This window comes from Siphateles boraxobius, unplaced genomic scaffold (assembly GCF_051911475.1).
Source record: "Siphateles boraxobius isolate OS27281-9 unplaced genomic scaffold, OSU_SipBor_1 66, whole genome shotgun sequence".
Taxonomy (NCBI): domain Eukaryota; kingdom Metazoa; phylum Chordata; class Actinopteri; order Cypriniformes; family Leuciscidae; genus Siphateles; species Siphateles boraxobius.
The window spans coordinates 7,667,840-7,689,106 of NW_027509193.1; the positions used below are offsets into that span (position 1 = coordinate 7,667,840).

The following is a 21,267-nucleotide window of genomic DNA, read 5'->3' on the forward strand; positions in this document are numbered from 1 at the left end:
AAATAGAAATATTTTGTAGCAACATAAATCTTTCCTGTAAAAAATTTAAGTATTCTTGCTGAATAAAAGTATTAATTTCTTTAAAAAAAAAAATCTTACTGACCACAATTCTTTGAACAGTAGTGTAAGTTAAGAACATCCACTTTGGTTGCATGAATCAAGTGTACATCAGTAAGTAGTAAATACAATAAAATTGGGTGTGAATTTAAATCCATATGTTAAAAGACTAAAGTAGTAAAAAGACTAAAGTCTGAATTTCATAGGTAATAGAGATATTTAGCCATTAATCCTAACAAAAGCTTTACTTTTAAAACTTGTCTACTCATGCACTGTGCACATTCCAAATTGTATGGCTATGTTTTCTAAATGAGTGCTAAAATTGTTTTGTTAACACTCTGGTGCTCTTTGTTGATTTTTGACAGTTTTTTATTTTCTTCTTCAAAATGGTACGAAATATGGTAAACGGTGGGGGTTTTTTTTAACACACACAACAACAACAAAAAAATGGACATTGTTAGAAAAGGTTAAATGGTCCTGAAAAATATAGTCACACATGTACTTCTCGCAGTGAAAAATTACCGCATTGGAAATGGATTTGTGTTTTGGAAAATATATTTCATTTAAAAGTTGAACATTTTATTTTTGTGCATTTTTCATAACAATAAACAAACTTTTTAAGTTACCTTTTTTTAACGTTTTTTCACATCAGCAAAAATCAGCCAAGGGTCTTCTTTTAAAATAAAAAATACACATATTAAATGAAAATCAATATTCGAAACTAAAATAGTACATTTATTTTATTGAAATAAGAAAAGTCATTTTTGACCATCACACGAAGGTCAAGTACTGAAATATTCTAAATTTAAACACTTATAGGTGTCACGATTAGGCACACACTTCCTGGGTTTACTTGGACTACATTTCCCATCATACACCTCCCTGGACTGATTACACCAAACACCATACACCTGCACTGCACTGATTGCACACACACATGCACTTCATTTACACACACATAAAGCCACTTCCACACACCACTTCTCTGCGAAGTCTTGAGCTGCCCTGGCCATCATTTCTGAGCGTTATCTTCCCGAGTTTGATTCCTGTGTTTGACCTGTGGATTGTTTCTTGTAGCACCCTTCTCTGCCTGCCCTGACCCTGGGCTGTTTATGGGACTCTGATTCTCTCTGCCTGCCTCGACCCTTTGCCTGTCTACCTGGTTTGTCTCAGCCTTGCCTTCTCTGTTCTGTTTGCCACTGTTTGACCCTGCCTGTTTTGACCATTCTAATAAATGCTGCGGCTGGATCCCCTTGTGTCTGTGCCAGCATTACAAAAGGCCTATAGTGATTCAGGATAAGACAAAAAGATGGATTCATGCTGTACTCACTCATTATTTGAACAAAAAAGTATCATAGTGTACCTTTAAGGTATGTTACATATTTCCATAGTGCAATATATTTAAATCCATATGTTATTTATTACATTTAAACGTGCATATTTTTGTAAATGTTTTGTTTCAAGTGTTGCATTTTAGTCTTAAGATGGGATAAGAACAATGTTTCAGTGAGCTGCTCTTCAATGATACTGAATCTTACATTATAAGAAATATTGAGATTGTCAAAGGTGCTGTATTTAGTCATGAAATGTCATACAGAGCGCTTCGGTTACTCCATTGTGGTAGTAATTAAAATGGATCTGTTATCAGTAGCTCCCATTGATCCACAGTAGAAACAAGTTGAGTTAAACTGTTGTGAACCGTTTCAGGCTACAGTTCAAAATAAAGTAACTTATCTGTCAGGTTCACGTTTGTGGAGTTAAAGCGATCACCTTCAGTGTTGGCTGTTGTGCTCAGATCAAAGTTATATGATTCACCTCCTCCACACTAACGTGCCCTAGAGCATTTATGCATAAACATTATAAACTCTCAAATATGTCTATTTGAAGCTTGCGATGTTCTTCGTCAAATAGTTCTCCTTTCTTTGTGATTTGTCAATCCTTATAATATGAAACTTTGCAGTTTAACCTGCACATAAATTTGAGAGCTCTCTTTCTCTGAGTGTCTGATCCAGAGAACATGTTGTTCCTACTTTCCATATCTGACTTAAAGGGATAGTTCACCCTAAGAATATGAAAACTCTTTTCAAATAGTTCAATTTTTAATTGCTGTTCTTTTGAACTTTCTGAACAACAACAAAAAAAGCAGCACAACTGTTTTCAACATTGATAATACATTTTTCTTGAGCATCAAATCATCATATTAGAATGATTTCTGAAGGATCATGTGACACTGAAGAGTGAAGTAATCATGCTGAAAATGTCACAATATTACTGTTTTTACTATATTGATTAAATAAATGCAGCCTTGGTAAGCATAAGAGGTTGAAAATATTTCATTAAATAAATGAATTCATATATTTGATTAAATAGATGTTGCCTAAGCATGACTTCTTTCAAAAACATTAAATACCATCCTTCCCACATAAAAACACGCATCGATTCTGTCAACCCGTCTGAGACATTTTTGAAATGCTGCAGGTTTCCCATGTTCTGTAACACATTTTTGAAAGGTTATTGCAACAGCAGTCCACCAGCATCTCACAATCATTTGTATGCATAGCATAATACTTGTTTTGGACCCATTCCATCTCATCTTCGTGGGTGTTTAATAGAAACCAGACTCACACATACAAAGGCTAGAGCAAAATGATAACCGGGTTCCTGGTATTTTCAGGAACCTTAAACCAAAATGCTTGACCATAATTCTGTTTGCTCAGTTCCACAATTCTAGGATTCGGCTACATGTGCATTTCAGTTTATTATCAGAAAACAAACAGCATTCTGACTTGCATGAAATGGGTAATGTTAACTAGGCTACTTTTGACCCACAGGTTCCTCCAGCGTCTCTATATCAGATCACTGGCTCATCCGATTGAATGCAGACAACCGAATTTCCAATTCAACTAGCAAGCTGTCCAATTCATCTTCAGCTCCTGAGCCCCAAACACCACACGTTCCTGTCATCCATGAGCCTCTAAATGAAGATAATGGTCAGTATACTCTTGATTTATGTCTACTCCTCTTAAAACAATAAGTGTTTTGGAACATTTTCAGACATTAGGATATTTATTCAAATATACATTAAATAATCACTAACAGGTTAAGGAAGGTTCCACTTGTTAGTTAACTACCTTATTTAATTAACTAAGATTAATAAATGCTTTAGAAGCATTTTTCATTGTTAGTTAACTAAATGAGGTAGTTAACTAACAAGTGGAACCTTCCTTAACCTGTTAGTGCCAGCAGCCAGTTCATTTTAACTGGCTGAGCTGCATTAGAGAAAACAGTGTTGTCGCTTTGTTGAAGAGACGCTGTTTTTTCCACATTTCCAAAACTCATTTGTTTAACCTAAGTTATTTTAAACACTGTTTAAATATTAAATATATATAACCCCATCATTTATCCGTGCGCTGCACATTTTATGGAGAACAGCTTGTTTTCGGTTCCTTTTGTTAGCTCTTGCTTTTGTAAGACTGTGCACCGCTCCTTAGGAAAATTAACCATGGTTTTGTGATCGATTAATGCTTGTATTACCTTAGTTTTCTGACAAATATCACGATTAAATGGTGGATAACATCATATATATATATATATATATATATATATATATATATATATATATATATATATATATATATATATATATATATATATATATATATATATATATATATATATATATATATATATATATATATATATATATATATATATGAAAATGACAAAAAACATACCACTCCTAAACTTCCTGTGTAATCCGTTCTGCACGATCCTCTTGTTCCTTAACATTATCAGGGTCTGAATCGGGTTCAAATTGGTTCAAAATTGACACCATCCTAAATATTTACACTACAGATAAACTTGCCGTTATGAAGGGGCGGGACATTTCCCAAACACGTGCTAAATGCTGCCAATCACAACACACTGGGCCAGCTAACCAATCACAGCACATTTCGTATTTCGGAAGGAGGGGCTTCATCGAAATCGACGTGTTTGAGCCAGACTGGGGAGAGAGGTGCTATAATAATGTAAAATATGTATAAACATTTTCAAAAGTCTTTTGAACAATCAAGAATGAAAACACCCTAAAACACCCTAAAACAAAATCAAGACTTTGTAAAAGAGCATAATAGGACCCCTTTTAGGATCCAGTAAAATAAAAAATACTGTTTATTTATTAAACTGGGAAGGGCACTTGCATATTGTTGTCCTATTGTTAGTTTAACTGCTTCTATTGTTCTCATTTGTAAGTCACTTTATATAAAAGCGTCTGCTAAATGAATAAATGTATATGTAAATGTAAATTTATGATTTTACGACACATCAAAACAACATTAGCAAATTTCACTAATAAAATTTGAAATGTGCAGTAAAATTAATTTGTAAGCTGAGACTTTGTTTTATCAAAAATAACACTGTAAAATAAACAAACTCACACATAAAAAAGATTCTGCATATCACTTTTCTCCTCAAACAGTTTTCAGTGTCACATATGACTTACTAGCCCTCCATTTTTTGCTTTTAGGTGTAGTTGAGCCGACGCCATTTGTACGGAGTGTCCGGGGTCACAGCATGAGTATGCGCTACCACTCAAAATCCAAGACAGGCCAAAGCAAAGTTCTTCCACTGCGCTGGTCATTTGCTTCCAAGGAACGCAGAAAGCCCTCCAGTGTAGCTCCACAATCGGCAAACGACGAGCTGGTGGAGTACCTTGAGTCTGGCCGGCGGCCTCGATGTACCAAGGAGCCCATAGTCAGCATCGTGGCTAGTCCTTCACAGGTCAAAGCCCAGCTTCACGAGGATGATTCCCTGAGTTCCCCCAGCTGTAGCAGTAGTCTCAACGGTGTGGAGCGAAGTAGCTATCAAGGTCCGGATTCGCCCAGGCTACCCGAAGGCCAGAGCAGAGCAGCATCAGTTCTTAATGGTATCAGTTGCGATGGTTCATGGGCCAAAAGCAGCTCAACATCAACCAGGCAGGAGCACGAAAGGACTCAAGGAAGCAAGTCGCTTCAAGGTTCCCCTACTGCACTCCCCAATGGCACTAGCAACAGTGCATCTCATTCCAGAGACTCTACGTTCAAACGGCTCCGGAATCAGGCGGCTGCAGCTAGCAGGATTCATACCAGCCAGACGCAGATGGCCACTGGGGAAAGCAGGAGTAAAGATGGCGTCCTTCCCGCCATCAGCAAGGAGGTGGGTCACGGAAAAACACTTTCCAGTAAGAGCTTGACCAAACTCTCTCTATCCAGTGGCACTCTGAATGGGAAGGGAGTCGAGTTAAGGAAATCCGGTGCTTCTCACAAGAGTGCCAATAAAATGGTTAGTAACAGAGAAAACCAGGTTTGCTCAAGCACAGCTAATATAAAACGCGCCTACAGCTCATCCAGTATTCAGAGCAGGCTAGATATGACTTTGAAAAGGACGTCGTCTCTCCAAAGAAATAGTACGTTGGTGCCGGCCCCCCATAAAGGACTTACGGTTGATAAATCCTCCTATGCAACACTACAGAGAATCAGATACAGCAGCACTTCACTTGGCAGACAGAGACCTGTGCCCTAGTCCTGCTTCTGACTGGTTTCTCCTTCACTGTGGGAAATGGTGGTTGTATATATGTCTTATGCATCTGGCAACGTTTTAAAAACTACACACTATTGCTGTATTATTGCTCTTTTCCTAAACCTAGTAAGCATTGTGTGCACCTTGTTTTTGCCAAATTCAAGGCACCAGGTACCCAATGTTGAAAACAGTTGTGCTACTTAGTTACAGCTTGATTGGAAATGAGGCAGTATGTTCCGCTCACGTGACCTGTATTGAAATCAATTGCGAGTTGAGTCTCCCATTTGTATGACAGTTTCAGCCAATGTAGAGCATCCAAATTGTTTCTAATACTATAAGGATGCTGCCTAAGAATATAGCTATGTAGGGTGTAGGGGTTAAGGTTCACTTGGCTAAGCTCACTAGGTTTTGAAACAGAGCTTGTTTTCCCTCTCAAATCTGTCTTTCTGTATCATCTTTCTGTATCAGTCTATTGTTGGTATGAGCAATATTGAACTTGCATATCTCAAAGCCTGTTCTTAAATCTCCATTTATACCTTCAAATATGTAGCATCCCACGCTAGTTGCTGGAATAATTATCCGATTAGGAGTACAGATACAGTAGGACCTGCTTAAATGTCAGAATTGAAGTCTGCTTTATGCTTTCAGTGGAACTGTCATGTTTATTTATGCAAGTGCCTTTTTGTAATGATCTCAGGAGAGTGATATTCGTAGGAACAGAATGGCTGTGTATTGTTTTAGTTTTTTTACTCATGAATATACATGCACACACCTCAACACAGATAAAATAAATCCACTAACAGCCTAAACATTTATTGATCTCACTCCCACACAGTATCCCAAATGTCACTAAATGTTTCATTGTGTACCTTGCTCTCTACTGGATTCACTTGTTTTCTGGCGGGAATGGACTATGCAAGCACAATCAGACATGTGCATGTCGTGCTCGTCTCTGAGTTCAATGCGTTTAAGCATCAGCTGAAAATTTAAATTTTTCACTAATTACAAATTTCACTAATTACAAATAGGATCAAGGTGCTGATTTTCATTTTAAAAGAAATATTCATATTGTATGAATGAAGATCTGTAAGTGAAGATAAATTGAGGCATAAAAAAGGCAGTATCCTAGAACAATATTTAACACAGGGAATAAAAATATAAAATAATTATAGGAAGCAGTTGTCTGAGAAGTTTTGATAATATTGATGCATGTCATATTCTTATGTTTGGAAATATGAATCGGAACATAATGGTTTTGGATTGTTTTTCTCTCATGCATAGTCTTTTTTTGTTATGCAAACAAATGATACCTCAAGTCACATGGCTTGTTGACTTTTCTAACCAGTTGGACTTATGACTTGGGTCAGTAAGAAATCACCTAGCAATGACGTAGACTTCAAGACACTAAAAACCACTCAAAACACATTCAAGTTACCATAGATTGCAATGGCTATATTTCGCCTCAAAAATTGCAGAACAAATATGACCGCAAATTAATTGGGTCTAATTGGTAAGCAAGACATGTAATATAACTTAACTCTGTTACACCACTTACACTTTAAATAATTCATGAAATAATAATCCCAATGCACTTTCCAGACCTCTGGAGTGATGTTGTGCCCTCATATCACTAACCAATCTGAATATGATAATGCTGTATGTGAACTGTTCACCTGAAATTAGACTCCCCATGTTATTGTGCACTAAACCTGAAGAGCCGCGCTTATGTAACAGGCTACTTAAAAAGCAATGTATTATGATTAATGTTGTTGAGTGTAATTATTGCTGAGGAGGACATTTATTCTGAAAGAGCATTTTCTCCTGTGCTCCTTGGCGAGTTTTTATGCTAAGTTTTTGTACCACACTTTTTAATTGGATGTATTATGTGTAATTAACTATATGCTGAGATGCTTGTTAGCAAGACAAAGCAAGCCATTACACACTTTGTGCTAACACATTGCACCTAGTTTATCTTTAGGCTAGTTGTGGCGAGGGGGAAATGGTAAAGCTAGGTCTGCAGTGGGGGAACGAGTGCGGGAGGTTCCGCAAACCTCCACTGTGTTTTCCCCATTCAAGTTTCTCTATGGTTGTCAGCCCCGTATGGTGCTTGTCGTCACCAGAGAGGCTTGGGAGGAGGGGCCTTCAAACAGCGGTAGTGAAATTCAGTATGTCATGGACCTCCGACCGAAACTCCACACATTGGAGCGACTCTCAATGGAGAATTTGCTCCAGGCTCAAGACAAACAAACTCGGCTGAACAACGGGTACATGTCAACATCAATTTACACTGGGAGAGAAAGTGCTTGTATTACTTCCAGCGTCTAGTTCTAAATTACTCACGAAGAGGCAAGGACCTTTTGTTGTTGCACGGCGAGTCAGGGATCTCGATTATGAGGTAAGACGAACTTCATGTAAAATTGATCATCAGTTGAGTTAGCAGTGGCTGTTTTAGCAGTGGAAGATCTTGGACCAGAAGCAGCTTTCAAAACCAATCAGCTCACTGATCCCTAGATCATTTCTCGCCACTGCAGCTCACCGATTTAGCCAAGTCGCAAGCTGAATTTGCAGACGTGTTTTTTACCCCTGCTTGGACGCACGGACCTCAAACAGCACCATATTGAAACGAGCCATCCCTAACGTTTACCTGAACATAAGAAAAAAGTGGCACAGGGTGAATTAAAGGCCATGCTAGAGTTGGTTGTAATAGAAGAATCACATAGTGACTGGACGAGCCCTATAGTCTTAGTACCTAAAACGGACGGCTCTGTCCGTTTCAGTGTCAATCACAGGAAGGTGAATGCAGTGTCGAAATTCAACACTTATCCAATGCCCCGAGTTGACAAGCTGCTTGATCTGTTAGGTTCGTCTCGCTTTTATTCGACACTGGATTTATCGACAGGCTATTGGCAGATTCCCTTATCGCCATTATCCAAGGAAAAAACAGCCTTCACAACGTCATTTGGATTACACCAATTTATTACTCTTCCGTTTGGTTTGTTTGGGGTTCCCGTCACCTTTCAGCGTCTCATGGACAAAATCCTCCGGCCACATATGTAACGCGTATGCCGCTGCTTATCTCAATGACATCATTATATACAGTAATGATTGGCAGAGGCATCTGAAACATCTGCACACTGTCCTGAAATCTCTGAGGGTGGCTGGACTCATGGCAAACCCGCGGAAGTGTGCAATTGGGCGTGTGGCGGTACGGTATCTGGGCTTTCATTTGGGATATGGGCAGGTGCGTCCCCAAATTGGTAAGACTGCTGTGATTGCACCTTGCCCAAATATATGGCTGGATGGCTCCCCAGCCTGAGTCGGGAGGTGGGGGTATGTTGTGAGGTGGGCGTGGTAAAGCAAGGTTTGCAGCAGGGGAATGAGTGCGGAGATGAGCGGTGATAAGGAGGTCAAGTGAATGATAACTACCACCTGTCTCTAATTCCAGTGATTGGTGTAGAGACAAGAAATAGCACCTCACAGACCTGGGCAGGGAGCGGGAGAGACTGGTTACTCACAGAGACTGTTATTTTGCTGTGTAAGTGACTGTGGTGGCAGAGAGCCAGACAGTATTTATTTTGTTCCTTTTTCTTTGAGTAATAAAAATCTTGGATTAATCGCCACCCCTGACTTTTTCATCTTTCTTCCTTTGTACATAATTACACTAGTAAATTAAAACGCTGTCACGAGTTTTCTAAAGATGTTTTTAATAACGGATGCATTTGCACCTCGATCAATAAATCTTTCACTGCCTCTAAGATTGCGATTCTTAACCGTTCATGCGATGACGCAATACAATCTAAATGTCAATACCAATGTATGCTGTGAAATGGGCAGCTATTGCAGATATAAATAAAATATTGCCAACGTAGTTGCTAATGTGCATGAGCAGTATTATTGTGTTTTAGACATTGCTGTTTTCTCCTCTATAACATCCAAGTTTGTCTTGACAACGATTATGCGCATTGCATATGTTTATCAAATGACTCACACAAATGAGTCATGCTGTCTTTTTAAATTAAAGGGATACATTTTAATCTAAAAGTGAAGATCATATGAAAATATTTTGAAAATTGTAAATACCATTAAATATCATGTCTGTGTTTGTATATATTGTATAGTGTGTGTGTCTGTGTGTATATATACAGGTCCTTCTCAAAAAATTAGCATATTGTGATAAAGTTCATTATTTTCCATAATGTACTGATAAAAATTAAACTTTCATATATTTTAGATTCATTGCAAACCAACTGAAATATTTCAGGTCTTTTATTGTTTTAATACTGATGATTTTGGCATACAGCTCATTAAAACCCAAAATTCCTATCTCAAAAAATTAGCATATTTCATCCGACCAATAAAATAAGTGTTTTTAATACAAAAAAAGTCAACCTTCAAATAATTATGTTCAGTTATGCACTCAATACTTGGTCGGGAATCCTTTTGCAGAAATGACTGCTTCAGTGCGGCGTGGCATGGAGGCAATCAGCCTGTGGCACTGCTGAGGTGTTATGGAGGCCCAGGATGCTTCGATAGCGGCCTTAAGCTCATCCAGAGTGTTGGGTCTTGCGTCTCTCAACTTTCTCTTCACAATATCCCACAGATTCTCTATGGGGTTCAGGTCAGGAGAGTTGGCAGGCCAATTGAGCACAGTAATACCATGGTCAGTAAACCATTTACCAGTGGTTTTGGCACTGTGAGCAGGTGTCAGGTCGTGCTGAAAAATGAAATCTTCATCTCCATAAAGCTTTTCAGCAGATGGAAGCATGAAGTGCTCCAAAATCTCCTGATAGCTAGCTGCATTGACCCTGCCCTTGATAAAACACAGTGGACCAACACCAGCAGCTGACACGGCACCCCAGACCATCACTGACTGTGGGTACTTGACACTGGACTTCAGGCATTTTGGCATTTCCTTCTCCCCAGTCTTCCTCCAGACTTTGGCACCTTGATTTCCGAATGACATGGAAAATTTGCTTTCATCCGAAAAAAGTACTTTGGACCACTGAGCAACAGTCCAGTGCTGCTTCTCTGTAGCCCAGGTCAGGCGCTTCTGCCGCTGTTTCTGGTTCAAACAGAAAGTGGCTTGACCTGGGGAATGCGGCACCTGTAGCCCATTTCCTGCACACGCCTGTGCACGGTGGCTCTGGATGTTTCTACTCCAGACTCAGTCCACTGCTTCCGCAGGTCCCCCAAGGTCTGGAATCGGTCCTTCTCCACAATCTTCCTCAGGGTCCGGTCACCTCTTCTCGTTGTGCAGCGTTTTTTGCCACACTTTTTCCTTCCCACAGACTTCCCACTGAGGTGCCTTGATACAGCACTCTGGGAACAGCCTATTTGTTCAGAAATTTCTTTCTGTGTCTTACCCTCTTGCTTGAGGGTGTCAATGATGGCCTTCTGGACAGCAGTCAGGTGGGCAGTCTTACCCATGATTGCGGTTTTGAGTAATGAAACAGGCTGGGAGTTTTTAAAAGCCTCAGGAATCTTTTGCAGGTGTTTAGAGTTAATTAGTTGATTCAGATGATTAGGTTAATAGCTCGTTTAGAGAACCTTTTCATGATATGCTAATTTTTTGAGATAGGATTTGGGGTTTTCATGAGCTGTATGCCAAAATCATCAGTATTAAAACAATAAAAGACCTGAAATATTTCAGTTGGTGTGCAATGAATCTAAAATATATGAAAGTTTAATTGGTAACACTTTACAGTAAGGGTAAATGAATTATCATGAATTTAACGTTTTTCATTCATGATTTCATGGATGAACAACACCTTAATTAAAACATTAACTAAGATGAGCACATCATCATGAATTATGATTTATTACGCATGATCATTATGTTTTCTTTATTCTTTGTCTAGGTCAGTGACCTAGTCACCACTTTAGTTGAGGGGTCATACACATGATGAAGTCATTGGTAGATAATGCTTAGTTAATGATGACTACTGTATTGGACAGACCCCAAAATAGACCAATCACAACTCATAGCACACAAATTCTGTTGACATTCAAATACAGTAGTCATCATTAACTAAGCATTATCTATCAAGGACTTCATCATGTGTGTGGCCCCTCAACTAAAGTGGTGACTAGTCCTTTGAAACACTGATGAACAATGTGCTATTAATGGTGGCATAACTGTAAACAAAGAAAACATCATGATCATGCAAAATAAATCAACTCATGATGATGTGCTCATCTTAGTTAATGTTTTAATTAAGGTGTTGTTCATCCATGAAGTCATGAATGAAAAACGTTGAACTTGTATTAGTTCCTGATGATTCATGAGATATTAATGCATGAATGAATGCATAATTCATGCATGGATTTATGATAATTCATGTACCCTTCCCGTAAAGTGTTACCGTTTAATTTGTATCATTACATTATGGAAAATAATGAACTTTATCACAATATGCTTATTTTTTGAGAAGGACCTGTATATATATATATATATATATATATATATATATATATATATATATATATATACATACATATATATATATATATATATATACATATATATACATATATATATATATATATACACATATATATATATATATACACACATATATACATATATATATACATATACACACATATATATATATATATACATATATATATATACATACATATATATACAAATATATATATACATATATATATATATATATATATACACACATATACATATATATATATATATATATATATACACACATATATATATATATATATATATATATATTATCCTCCATGAGGAGAAGTTTACCTGTTGAAGTTTATTTTACACATACATCACAATGTGCAAATCATCAACTTTTCAGCTTTCTTTTCTCCTGATAGAAAGAAAATCTTGACCAGAGACTGAAAAAATGTTTTTAATGACAGTAAGACAAGAACTCTGTGTCTAAGAATTTAAAGAGCAGAGAAATTTAACAGACAGTCTTAGTTAGCTTTGTTTATCCATTATTGTCCTGCAGACATCGAATTGCATGACTGAGCTGAATAAATTAGTCTTCTTTTTTCAAGGATTCTGTTTTTCTTGATGGTTCTAAGTACATCAAAGGTGTGTTCTCAGAAACGCATATTATAGTAATTTGTCATTTGTCTTTTATAAGATATTGATTCAGACGTTTCCTCCCCCTCATTATGAGTCATTTAGCCCTGCCACAGGATTAACACCCAGCTATTGGACCGTTTTATTCAAATATGTCCCATTTAATTCCCCCTCCCAGCCGATGTATCCTACAGCTCTCGAATGACGCATAGCTCTGTTAGACATATTGCATTAGGTTTGAGGTCAATGACGTTTATTCACAAACGATGTAATTGATGTCCTACAGTCACCAATATATCATTGGAGATCTGCAGCAGAGGGTAACAGGTAAACAATTTTCATATTTCGAGTGTGCTTCAGGGACTCTATAAACACTCATAGGTTTTTAAACAAATGGGTTTTTGGTTAACTGCATGAAATAAGGTCTGTGGTAAACATACGCTCATTATATTTTATTCCACAATATAAAATACATCAGTAAACCCCCTTCTGATTTTTTAAAAGCTATTACTTGCCTTCAAAAGTAGGCTGCTAACAAGTTTCTAAATGGGACTGCAGAGGCTTTAGAGGACATTAAACATCATCACATCGAATGGGTTAACTTATTTACTCACTAGCATAGTGAGTGTGCTCTTGCAAACTATTATAACTCTAGCTCTCAGGGAAAATGTTTTTAAATAAGCTTCTGACAACAGCAAGTCCTTAATGGTGGTGACAAAGTCTTGCGACCATGCTGTAGCTAGTTTGTTCATAGCCTTTGTTTAGCTTTTTTACTTCTGCTGATTGTATTTAGGCTTCGGAATTAAAGTTGTGTTCCTTTGTGAAGATTATCATGATTTCATGCTGTTGTTTATGACTCATAAAAGGATAGTAAACAGAGCATCATAAAACCACTGGATCCGCAGAGTTGTAATCATATTCAAAGTATCCCAGCAGCTCATCAGCTTCTCCAACCTCTCCCCACTGGAAGCAACTGAATGTCGTTATCATTAAAAAACCTCTAACGTAATGAAGAGATTACGCCTACAGTGACCCATCAAAACTGCTAGACTGTTGTGTTTCAAACATGACTGCATGTTTCAATTTTAAAGATATAATATTTATTGTTCTGGCCTGACCTGTTTTAAAATTGTAATTTTTTACTTTTTACTGAACAATGCAACGCATTGAGGCATGGCACACCACAACACGGCTTGTAGCTACATTCACAATAACATGGCCTCATGATTAGTGGTGGTTGCTAGCCGTAAGTATGCTTAAATATTCCATTTAAAATAAAAATGAAAAAAATGTAGTGATGTTACATTTGAATCTGAAGCTTCTATCAAAAAATAACACATTTCAGCACTGTATGTGTCACAGTCACCAGCTCTGTCACTAGTCACCGTATCTGCACTACATTCTTCATAATCCTTCCATGGCACTCACCCGCACGTAATTATTAATCACACACCTGCACTGCATCTCCCTCATAACCAGCTGAGCTTCTCTACATAAGCACACACTCGCACCAAGTCAGTCTGGTCTTGTTAATAGACGCTTGTTTGGACTCTCTTTCTGACTCCTTTTCATTCTCCAGCGATCATTTTGCAATGTCATTCCTCTCCTAGTTTCTCCAACGTCTCATCCCACCGTGTTTCCTGGTCCTCCTTGTATGTTCGTTCTAACCTACCTTCCAATCCAGCGAGGTGTGTGTCTCCATCTGCCATTCGGCTTACGTCATTCACAATCTCCCGCACCTGTAAGACAGAGACTTCCATTATCATCCATATCGAGTCATCTAGAACTCTCATTGCTCTATTCACTTACCTGTTACCAAACATTCTGCTCTCTGCTGCAAAATAAACAACCTGTCATCAGAATCACATTAACCTGCCGTTAGGCCCTGGGGCTGAGAGGTTTTGTAGGCCCACAATAAAAAAAAAATAAGTCTAATGACCACGTTTGTCTGTATACAATAAAAGCAGAAATAAGTTTCTCTTGGGGAGATATAGCCTAACGAAGACAGTATTCCATAAAACAATATCCACAACAACAGCAATGTAAAACCTCCACAGCACAGGCTATACTGGAAAGCAGTAAATAGAGCGTTGTCTTACCTTTTAGAAGTGCTTTCGTCTTGTCTTCTTTGTAGAAAAAGCCGTGATTATGTCGGTAAAATCCAACTCACGAAGAATGTCGTGTTCAATGGACATCAGTGTGAGGTTGCTGACTCTGTCTTGCTGCATGCTTGATCGCAGTCTATTTTTCACCAATGCCAGTTTAGAGAAGGAACGCTCTCCGCTCACATTGGTCAATGGCATGGTCAGGAATAGCCGTAGAGCTATATCTGTGTTGGGAAACACTGCGTTTTCTACTTCTTAATATTTTCTGTAGCTCCACTGCCGACGTGCTGCTCAACTTGTCATTATGTACAAGCTCCCTGAACTGCACCACTTCCTCCACAAAGTCCGCTTCCAAATCACAGTGATATTTCTTTGCAGGCTCTCCGTTTCTGAGCGGAGGTCTTGGGGGGAAATAGAGTTCAATCTGTTTAAAAATCTGAAGTTTTCACACACGTCATTATATGACTGTTATCTACGGTCCAGCTCTGACACTATCCGGTCAATCACACAGATGTACAAAAGCGTCTGCGCCCTGACAGCTCGCACTCAGGTTCAGGTGACTCGTCAGCCTGTCTCTTTCTTTTTCTCTTTCGTTGAGTGTCTGCTTTGTACTCATCTGATACGGTGGGGGACATGTTCTTTGCAGCCATCTCAAAACTGTCATACTGATCCCGTAGGCCTGCTACGTATTCACGCAAAAACGCACCAGGTCCACAGCATTGCACAAGTCCAACTCCACTGCTTGCAGTGCCGTGCTCACGCCCTGAAAACGTTGAAGAATGGCATTCCACATGTTGCACATTAATGCAATTTCCAATTTATTAATTTTTTTTTTGTGCAGTACTCTGGCTTCCTCTCTAGAGCTCAATATCATAAGCAACGTTCAGTAATGACTGCTGGATACCCGCGTAATTCTGAAACAGGGCTTTGGTTGCTACAGCGTGCACTGACCATCTAGTATCAGAAAGTGTTTTTAAATTTTCTATTCTGCTGTTATCATGTGGTTGCAACCCCGCCTTGATCGCCTGCCAGCGTGAAGTGCTCTTTGATGAAAAAATAAACAAAGACTGCACAAAACTGAAAAACTGTTCCGTTTCCTCACAGCAGTTTGCGCTGCTAGCCCCCAGCAGGTTTAACGTATGCGCTGCACAGGGCACCCACTCTGCCAGTGGGTTGATCTGTTTGATGCGGGCCTGCAAGCCTTTGTAGGTACCCGACATGTTGCTTGCATTGTCATAACACTGTCCTCTACAGTTATTAATGTCAATCCCCATCTCTACTAAAACACTAATAACTGAATTGAACAGCGCTTCTCCGGTGTGGCTTGTAATGGGGAGGAATTTAACAATAACAATTTAACTCTATACAGCTATAAAATTATATAGCTATAAGCCCGGGCTATTCAATTGGCGGCCCGCGGGCCAGGTCCGGCCCGCCAATCATCTCCATATGGCCCGATGCCACCCCAACCTCCCTCCTCTTCTTTTCCTGGCGGTGCGGCTAAATTTGGTTAGATATGCGCGAGACCGCAGTGGCGCCTGCAGCTGTAGCTATACGCACTGTGTGTGTACCATGGGCGTTCCGATTGACCTGAGAAACACTTTTTTCAGTCCGAATATTTCAGCAGTTATTATGTGTGTGTCCCGTATTTCTGTCGACTGAACCAGCGCAGCAGAATTCTCTCTGCACACGACTGGCCCACCAGACTAGCGAATTGCTCCACTTCTTTCTCGTCGTTCGAATCCTTCCGATCAATCATTCCTGGTTTAATCATTTGGTTCGATTATTTCCTTTCCATGAATTGGCCAAACGCGCTTGCATAACGGTCTGAAACGATTTGGATTCGTTCGGACCGTTCTGTCACTGAATCATCTTCATTGTTTCACTAATTAAATTTGAACTACGCAGCACGGCCCAGTGGATAACGGAACGCAAGCTCAAAGGAGCTGTTTACTCCCGGTCCCGGACACTATTATTAAACATTGCTGCGCCTGCGACATCCAGTGAAAAGCGTTTCAATCTGACACATCTCTCTGTTACAAACCAAAAATCACTCAATGATTTTAACTTTTAAATCGGATGAAACAGCCTCAACATTCCCAACACGACTGATGAGGTAAATAGCAGAAACATTCCATGAACGAAGTTAGAAGACTATATCCCTAATCACCACCCTTACAAACATTTACCATGAATGTAGCTACTGTAGTAATTTACCATGGTTTGGGGAGAAATGTGGAATATTTATATTGAATACTATGTTATAGTCATTTATATTGCATTAGATTTATTAGGGGGCTAGAGAAATGTATAATTAATTGTGTGTATAGTTTTTACCTGTTTAGGCATTTTTTATACAGTGGTAGTGAGTGAGTAGCCATGCATGGTTTTACCTATGGTTACGAAGTCTCACTGTCAGAATATTTTAATTTAAGCCTATAATAATTATTGATAAAATAATCAATTGAATATATGATCTTGTATAATTCATATATTTGTACATAGCTGTAAATAAGTTATGTATTATGGTCTGATAATTCTGCATACTGTTGGCTACCACATTTCCAAGTAAATAGCCTACAATACTTTTATGTTTACTTTAGCTTACTTATTGATACTGTTATGTTTCAATAAATAAGCTAAACCCATCGGCCCAGCTCAACTTTTCAATTTAATAATCCGGCCCTCGAATTAAACTAATTGAATAGCCCTGCTATGAGCTATATATTCTGGCGATACGTACCGCAGGATGAAAGTCATCTGGTCCACATGAGTGATATCTGGAGTAGAGTCCACACTGACAGAGAAATATTTTGCAAGTTTCACACTGCTGATGACTTCATCCAGCACCTTCTGTCCCATCAGCTGTATGAACTCCTCACACACAGGCAGGGAGAGGTAGGATGGGTTTCCTCTGCCTGCGTTTCCATATTTATCAATATGGGCTTTTAAAAAAGGATCAAACTGACTGATCAGCTCCATGCTACCCAAATAGTTGCCATTGTTGCTGTCTCCAAACCTGTGGCTATCACCTCTAAAAGAAAGCCCCCGCTCTGCCAAATATTTCACTACAGCAACAACCCTCTGTAGAACCTGTTTCCAATATTCACACTCATCATTAAACTGTTTTTTGAGTTCTGAGTCTACGGTCCCGCGGTCAGCTGTCTGGTTGATGTAAGCAATCATGGATTTCCTGTGCATGTCACAGTTTTTGTTCTGCTATAAGTTCACTTGCATGCTTCCAATTAGAGTAACCCAGGCTGCCAAATGGTGACTTGTCTTTGTTCTCGCTGAATATTTTGCATGCAAAGCAAAACATACCTTGCGATGGTGAATAACATAGCCACTCTAGAGGAGTAGATACTCCCCGTTACCAAGCTTGCGCTTGAAATGATGTTTCACTAAACAAAGTTCGGGAGGAGCATGTTCAAATAATTGATCCAATTATCACATCATTCCAACCAGCTGTTGACAATCAGTAATCAACATGTCTATCCAATCAGCTTGAGTTGGAGACCTGTATATACACTCATTTGACTCACCAATGTTCTTCGACAGTTTTTAAGCATCCCTCCACTCTCCTCACACTCGCCTGGTTACTTCTTAAACCAGCAATACGGGGGGAGTACTCCGGGTTCGGGCCAAATATCCGAGCTCGGAGCCCTCTCCCCGGACACCACGGCAAATATGCATACCATTTATTCTATCTAACTTATTTCTAAGTGTGAACTCTTGAAATGTGCTCTGGAGAAAAATCTTCTCTGATGCTTGTATTGACGTTCTGAGGCAGAGAGGTCAGCCTCTCTGTTCTGGCACAATTCCGGTCCCATTTTTGCCCAGTAAACACGCACCTGTTCGTCCATATCGTTACTGCCCCACAGTCCTGGGTCAGGGGTCGCGCCCTGCTGCCTGCTTGTTTCCTCCACTTGTATGCTCCCCTTCACCGGTCTCTTCCCGCACCTGGTCCTCCTCTTTTCCAGGTAAGTGAGGTAACGGTCCTCTGATCTGTCAGTCCCCAGTTGGCTCTGCTCGCAGCCAGTCTTCGTCCTCTGCAGCGGCTCCAGGTAACGGTCCCACGCCTGTTTGCTTGTCCTCTCCACTGTTAATCGGTGGCGCTCCGCTTAATGAGCTCGACTCGCCTTCATTTGCAGGTTTAAAAAATCCTGTCAGCTTTGGAATCTTTTTTAACAATTCCTTCTCACTGTTTTCTTTCTGTCGCAATATTTTTTTCGCTTATTAGCACCACTCTCAAACGTTTCTTTCCCGACATTTTGATTTAGCTAAACGCTAGCTTCTGCGACTAGCATAAATTTGAATAGATTTGAATATACTACTAGAGGAGACAACGCATGCTACTACAACTGTTTATCTACATTCTGATAGGCTGTCATATCATGCTTCCACGTGGGTCACTTGTAAATTGGATCAATCAGCAGCCAAAAACATGAATATCAAGTGATCGACAGAAAATTCGACAAACTACAAGACAATGTGATTTTTTTATTGGCTTATGATAGGCACCTTGTCTTCATAGGCCCGGGGGCTTCGGCCCCAGTAAGCCCGTGCATTAATGCGGGCTTGCCTGTCATCATATCTCACTGTTTCCGGGCAGTGGTGGTTCTAGCTCATATGGCGCCCTGGGCGAACCACACTTTCAACACATAATTGACATAATTGCAAAAAAAAAAGATACTTCAATACAAAATAAAATTTCACGTTATTGTTATAATGATTTTATAATATGCAAATCTAAATGAAAAACATGGTGATAGTACATGAGCAATTGCTGCCATCAAGTAGTTGAAAATTCATGTTATTTTGATTTTAAAAGTTTTTGTTTTCCAGTAGATGGCAGCAATCTTTCAGTAAATCATGGCACATTCTTCATATTCCCATGAATGAAACTGAAAAGTGTAGATTTTCTTTAAATTGAATATTTCATGCAAAAAATGCTATTTTATGTAAATGTTTGTTTAAATGATTATAAATTGAGGCAATAATAAATAGCCTGCCATGAATCCCCCAAAACTGCACTATACTGCACAGTAGCTACGACCATTAAAGTGAGTGATATTACTTTATTTTTTGTTTTAAATACATTAAAATGCTACAAAACATTCGGTCTGGTTACATTAGCTAGTTAGACAGAAAAAGGCATTTTTCTGTGTAATATGTCAGAGTCTATGTTCCATAACAGTATGGAAGCTTGATTCGCTTTTTGCCAAAAACAAGCAATTTGTCCGACACTTCATTCAGCTGAAAACCATATATCTGGTTCAAAAGGAGCAAATCCCAGCATGGTTTTCCTTGCTCTAATTGGCTACAAATGTATGTTTTATCATAATTTTTCATGAAGCCCATAGCTATAAGTAGTAAAATAGCCAGATCACAGATTTAATTTGTTAATTTGTTTCATTAACTTCATTAACGTGTACTAGTAATAAAGCACAATAAGCAAAATAAACACTTTTGACAGTATCTGTTATCTCAATTCAAGAAATTAAAAGATAGTTGCATAACCAAAATTGAACCGGCAAGTGTAACAAAGCAGCAGTTTGGTACATCCAAAGCATTTGTATGACCACCAGAAAGGCACACTGTACACCGTTTTTAAAACCTTCGAATAAACCTTTTGCTATAACGTTGAGAAGAAAGCCTTGATGATGCTGATTTTGGGTGAGATATGGCCATACAAACCCGGACCAGTTAAATCATGCTTGTTCTTTTTTCTTTCAGAGATCTCCTCCATACAATGACTTTTATAGTGACCATTAAAGTAGCCCTTAAAGGGATAGTTCACCCAAAAATGAAAATTCTGTCAGTATTTACTCACCCTCATGTTGTTCCAACCCCGTAAGACCTTCGTTCATCATCGGAACACGAATTAAGCTATTTTTGATGAAATCTGAGAGCTGGATCACTCCTCCATACTAGTCCATAGGCTTCTTCAGGGATTTTACTTGCCGGCCCCGAAAAGTTATTAAAGACATCGTTAAAATAGTCCAAGTGACTACAGTGGCTTAATCTTAAGTTTATCAAACGACGAGAATACTTTTTGTGCGCAAAAAAAAACCAAATTAACGACTTTATTTCAACTATTAATTTCTTTCTCTGTGGGCCTCGAGTCAATTCACTAGTATAATAGTGTAAGCTTCTGTTGTTGTACGTCACACGCATCACACACATGACCAGCGTCGGCCAATAGTGAGCCTACGTGTGACGTAGCTCTACGCTATCACACTACGTTAACTGACTAGAGGTCAACAGAGAAGGAAATGAATAGCTGAAATAAAGTCGTTATTTTTGTTTGTTTTTGCGCACAAAAAGTATTCTCGTCGTTTGATAAACTTAAGATTGAGCCATTGTAGTCACTTGGACTATTTAAACGATGTCTGTAATAACTTTTTGGGGCTGGCAAATGTCAATCCCTGAAGAAGCCTATGGAGGAGTGATCCATCTCTCAGATTTCATCAAAAATATCTT

The 21,267-nt window shown here is 38.9% G+C and overlaps 1 protein-coding gene across 2 annotated transcripts in view; it reads left to right on the forward strand.

Moving 5' to 3' along the window:
• Positions 1 to 21,267, forward strand: part of usp43b (ubiquitin specific peptidase 43b) — a 117,845-nt gene that overhangs the window by 81,383 nt on the left and 15,195 nt on the right. Inside the window, exons 14-15 of one of the 2 annotated variants that reach the window (XM_077211926.1) lie at positions 2,889 to 3,047; positions 4,583 to 5,250. In XM_077211926.1, coding sequence (XP_077068041.1) covers positions 2,889 to 3,047; positions 4,583 to 5,250 — 827 coding nt within the window. Of the gene's footprint in view, positions 1 to 2,888; positions 3,048 to 4,582; positions 9,482 to 21,267 lie in introns of those variants that run through there. The other variant, XM_077211925.1, reaches the window with a different exon arrangement.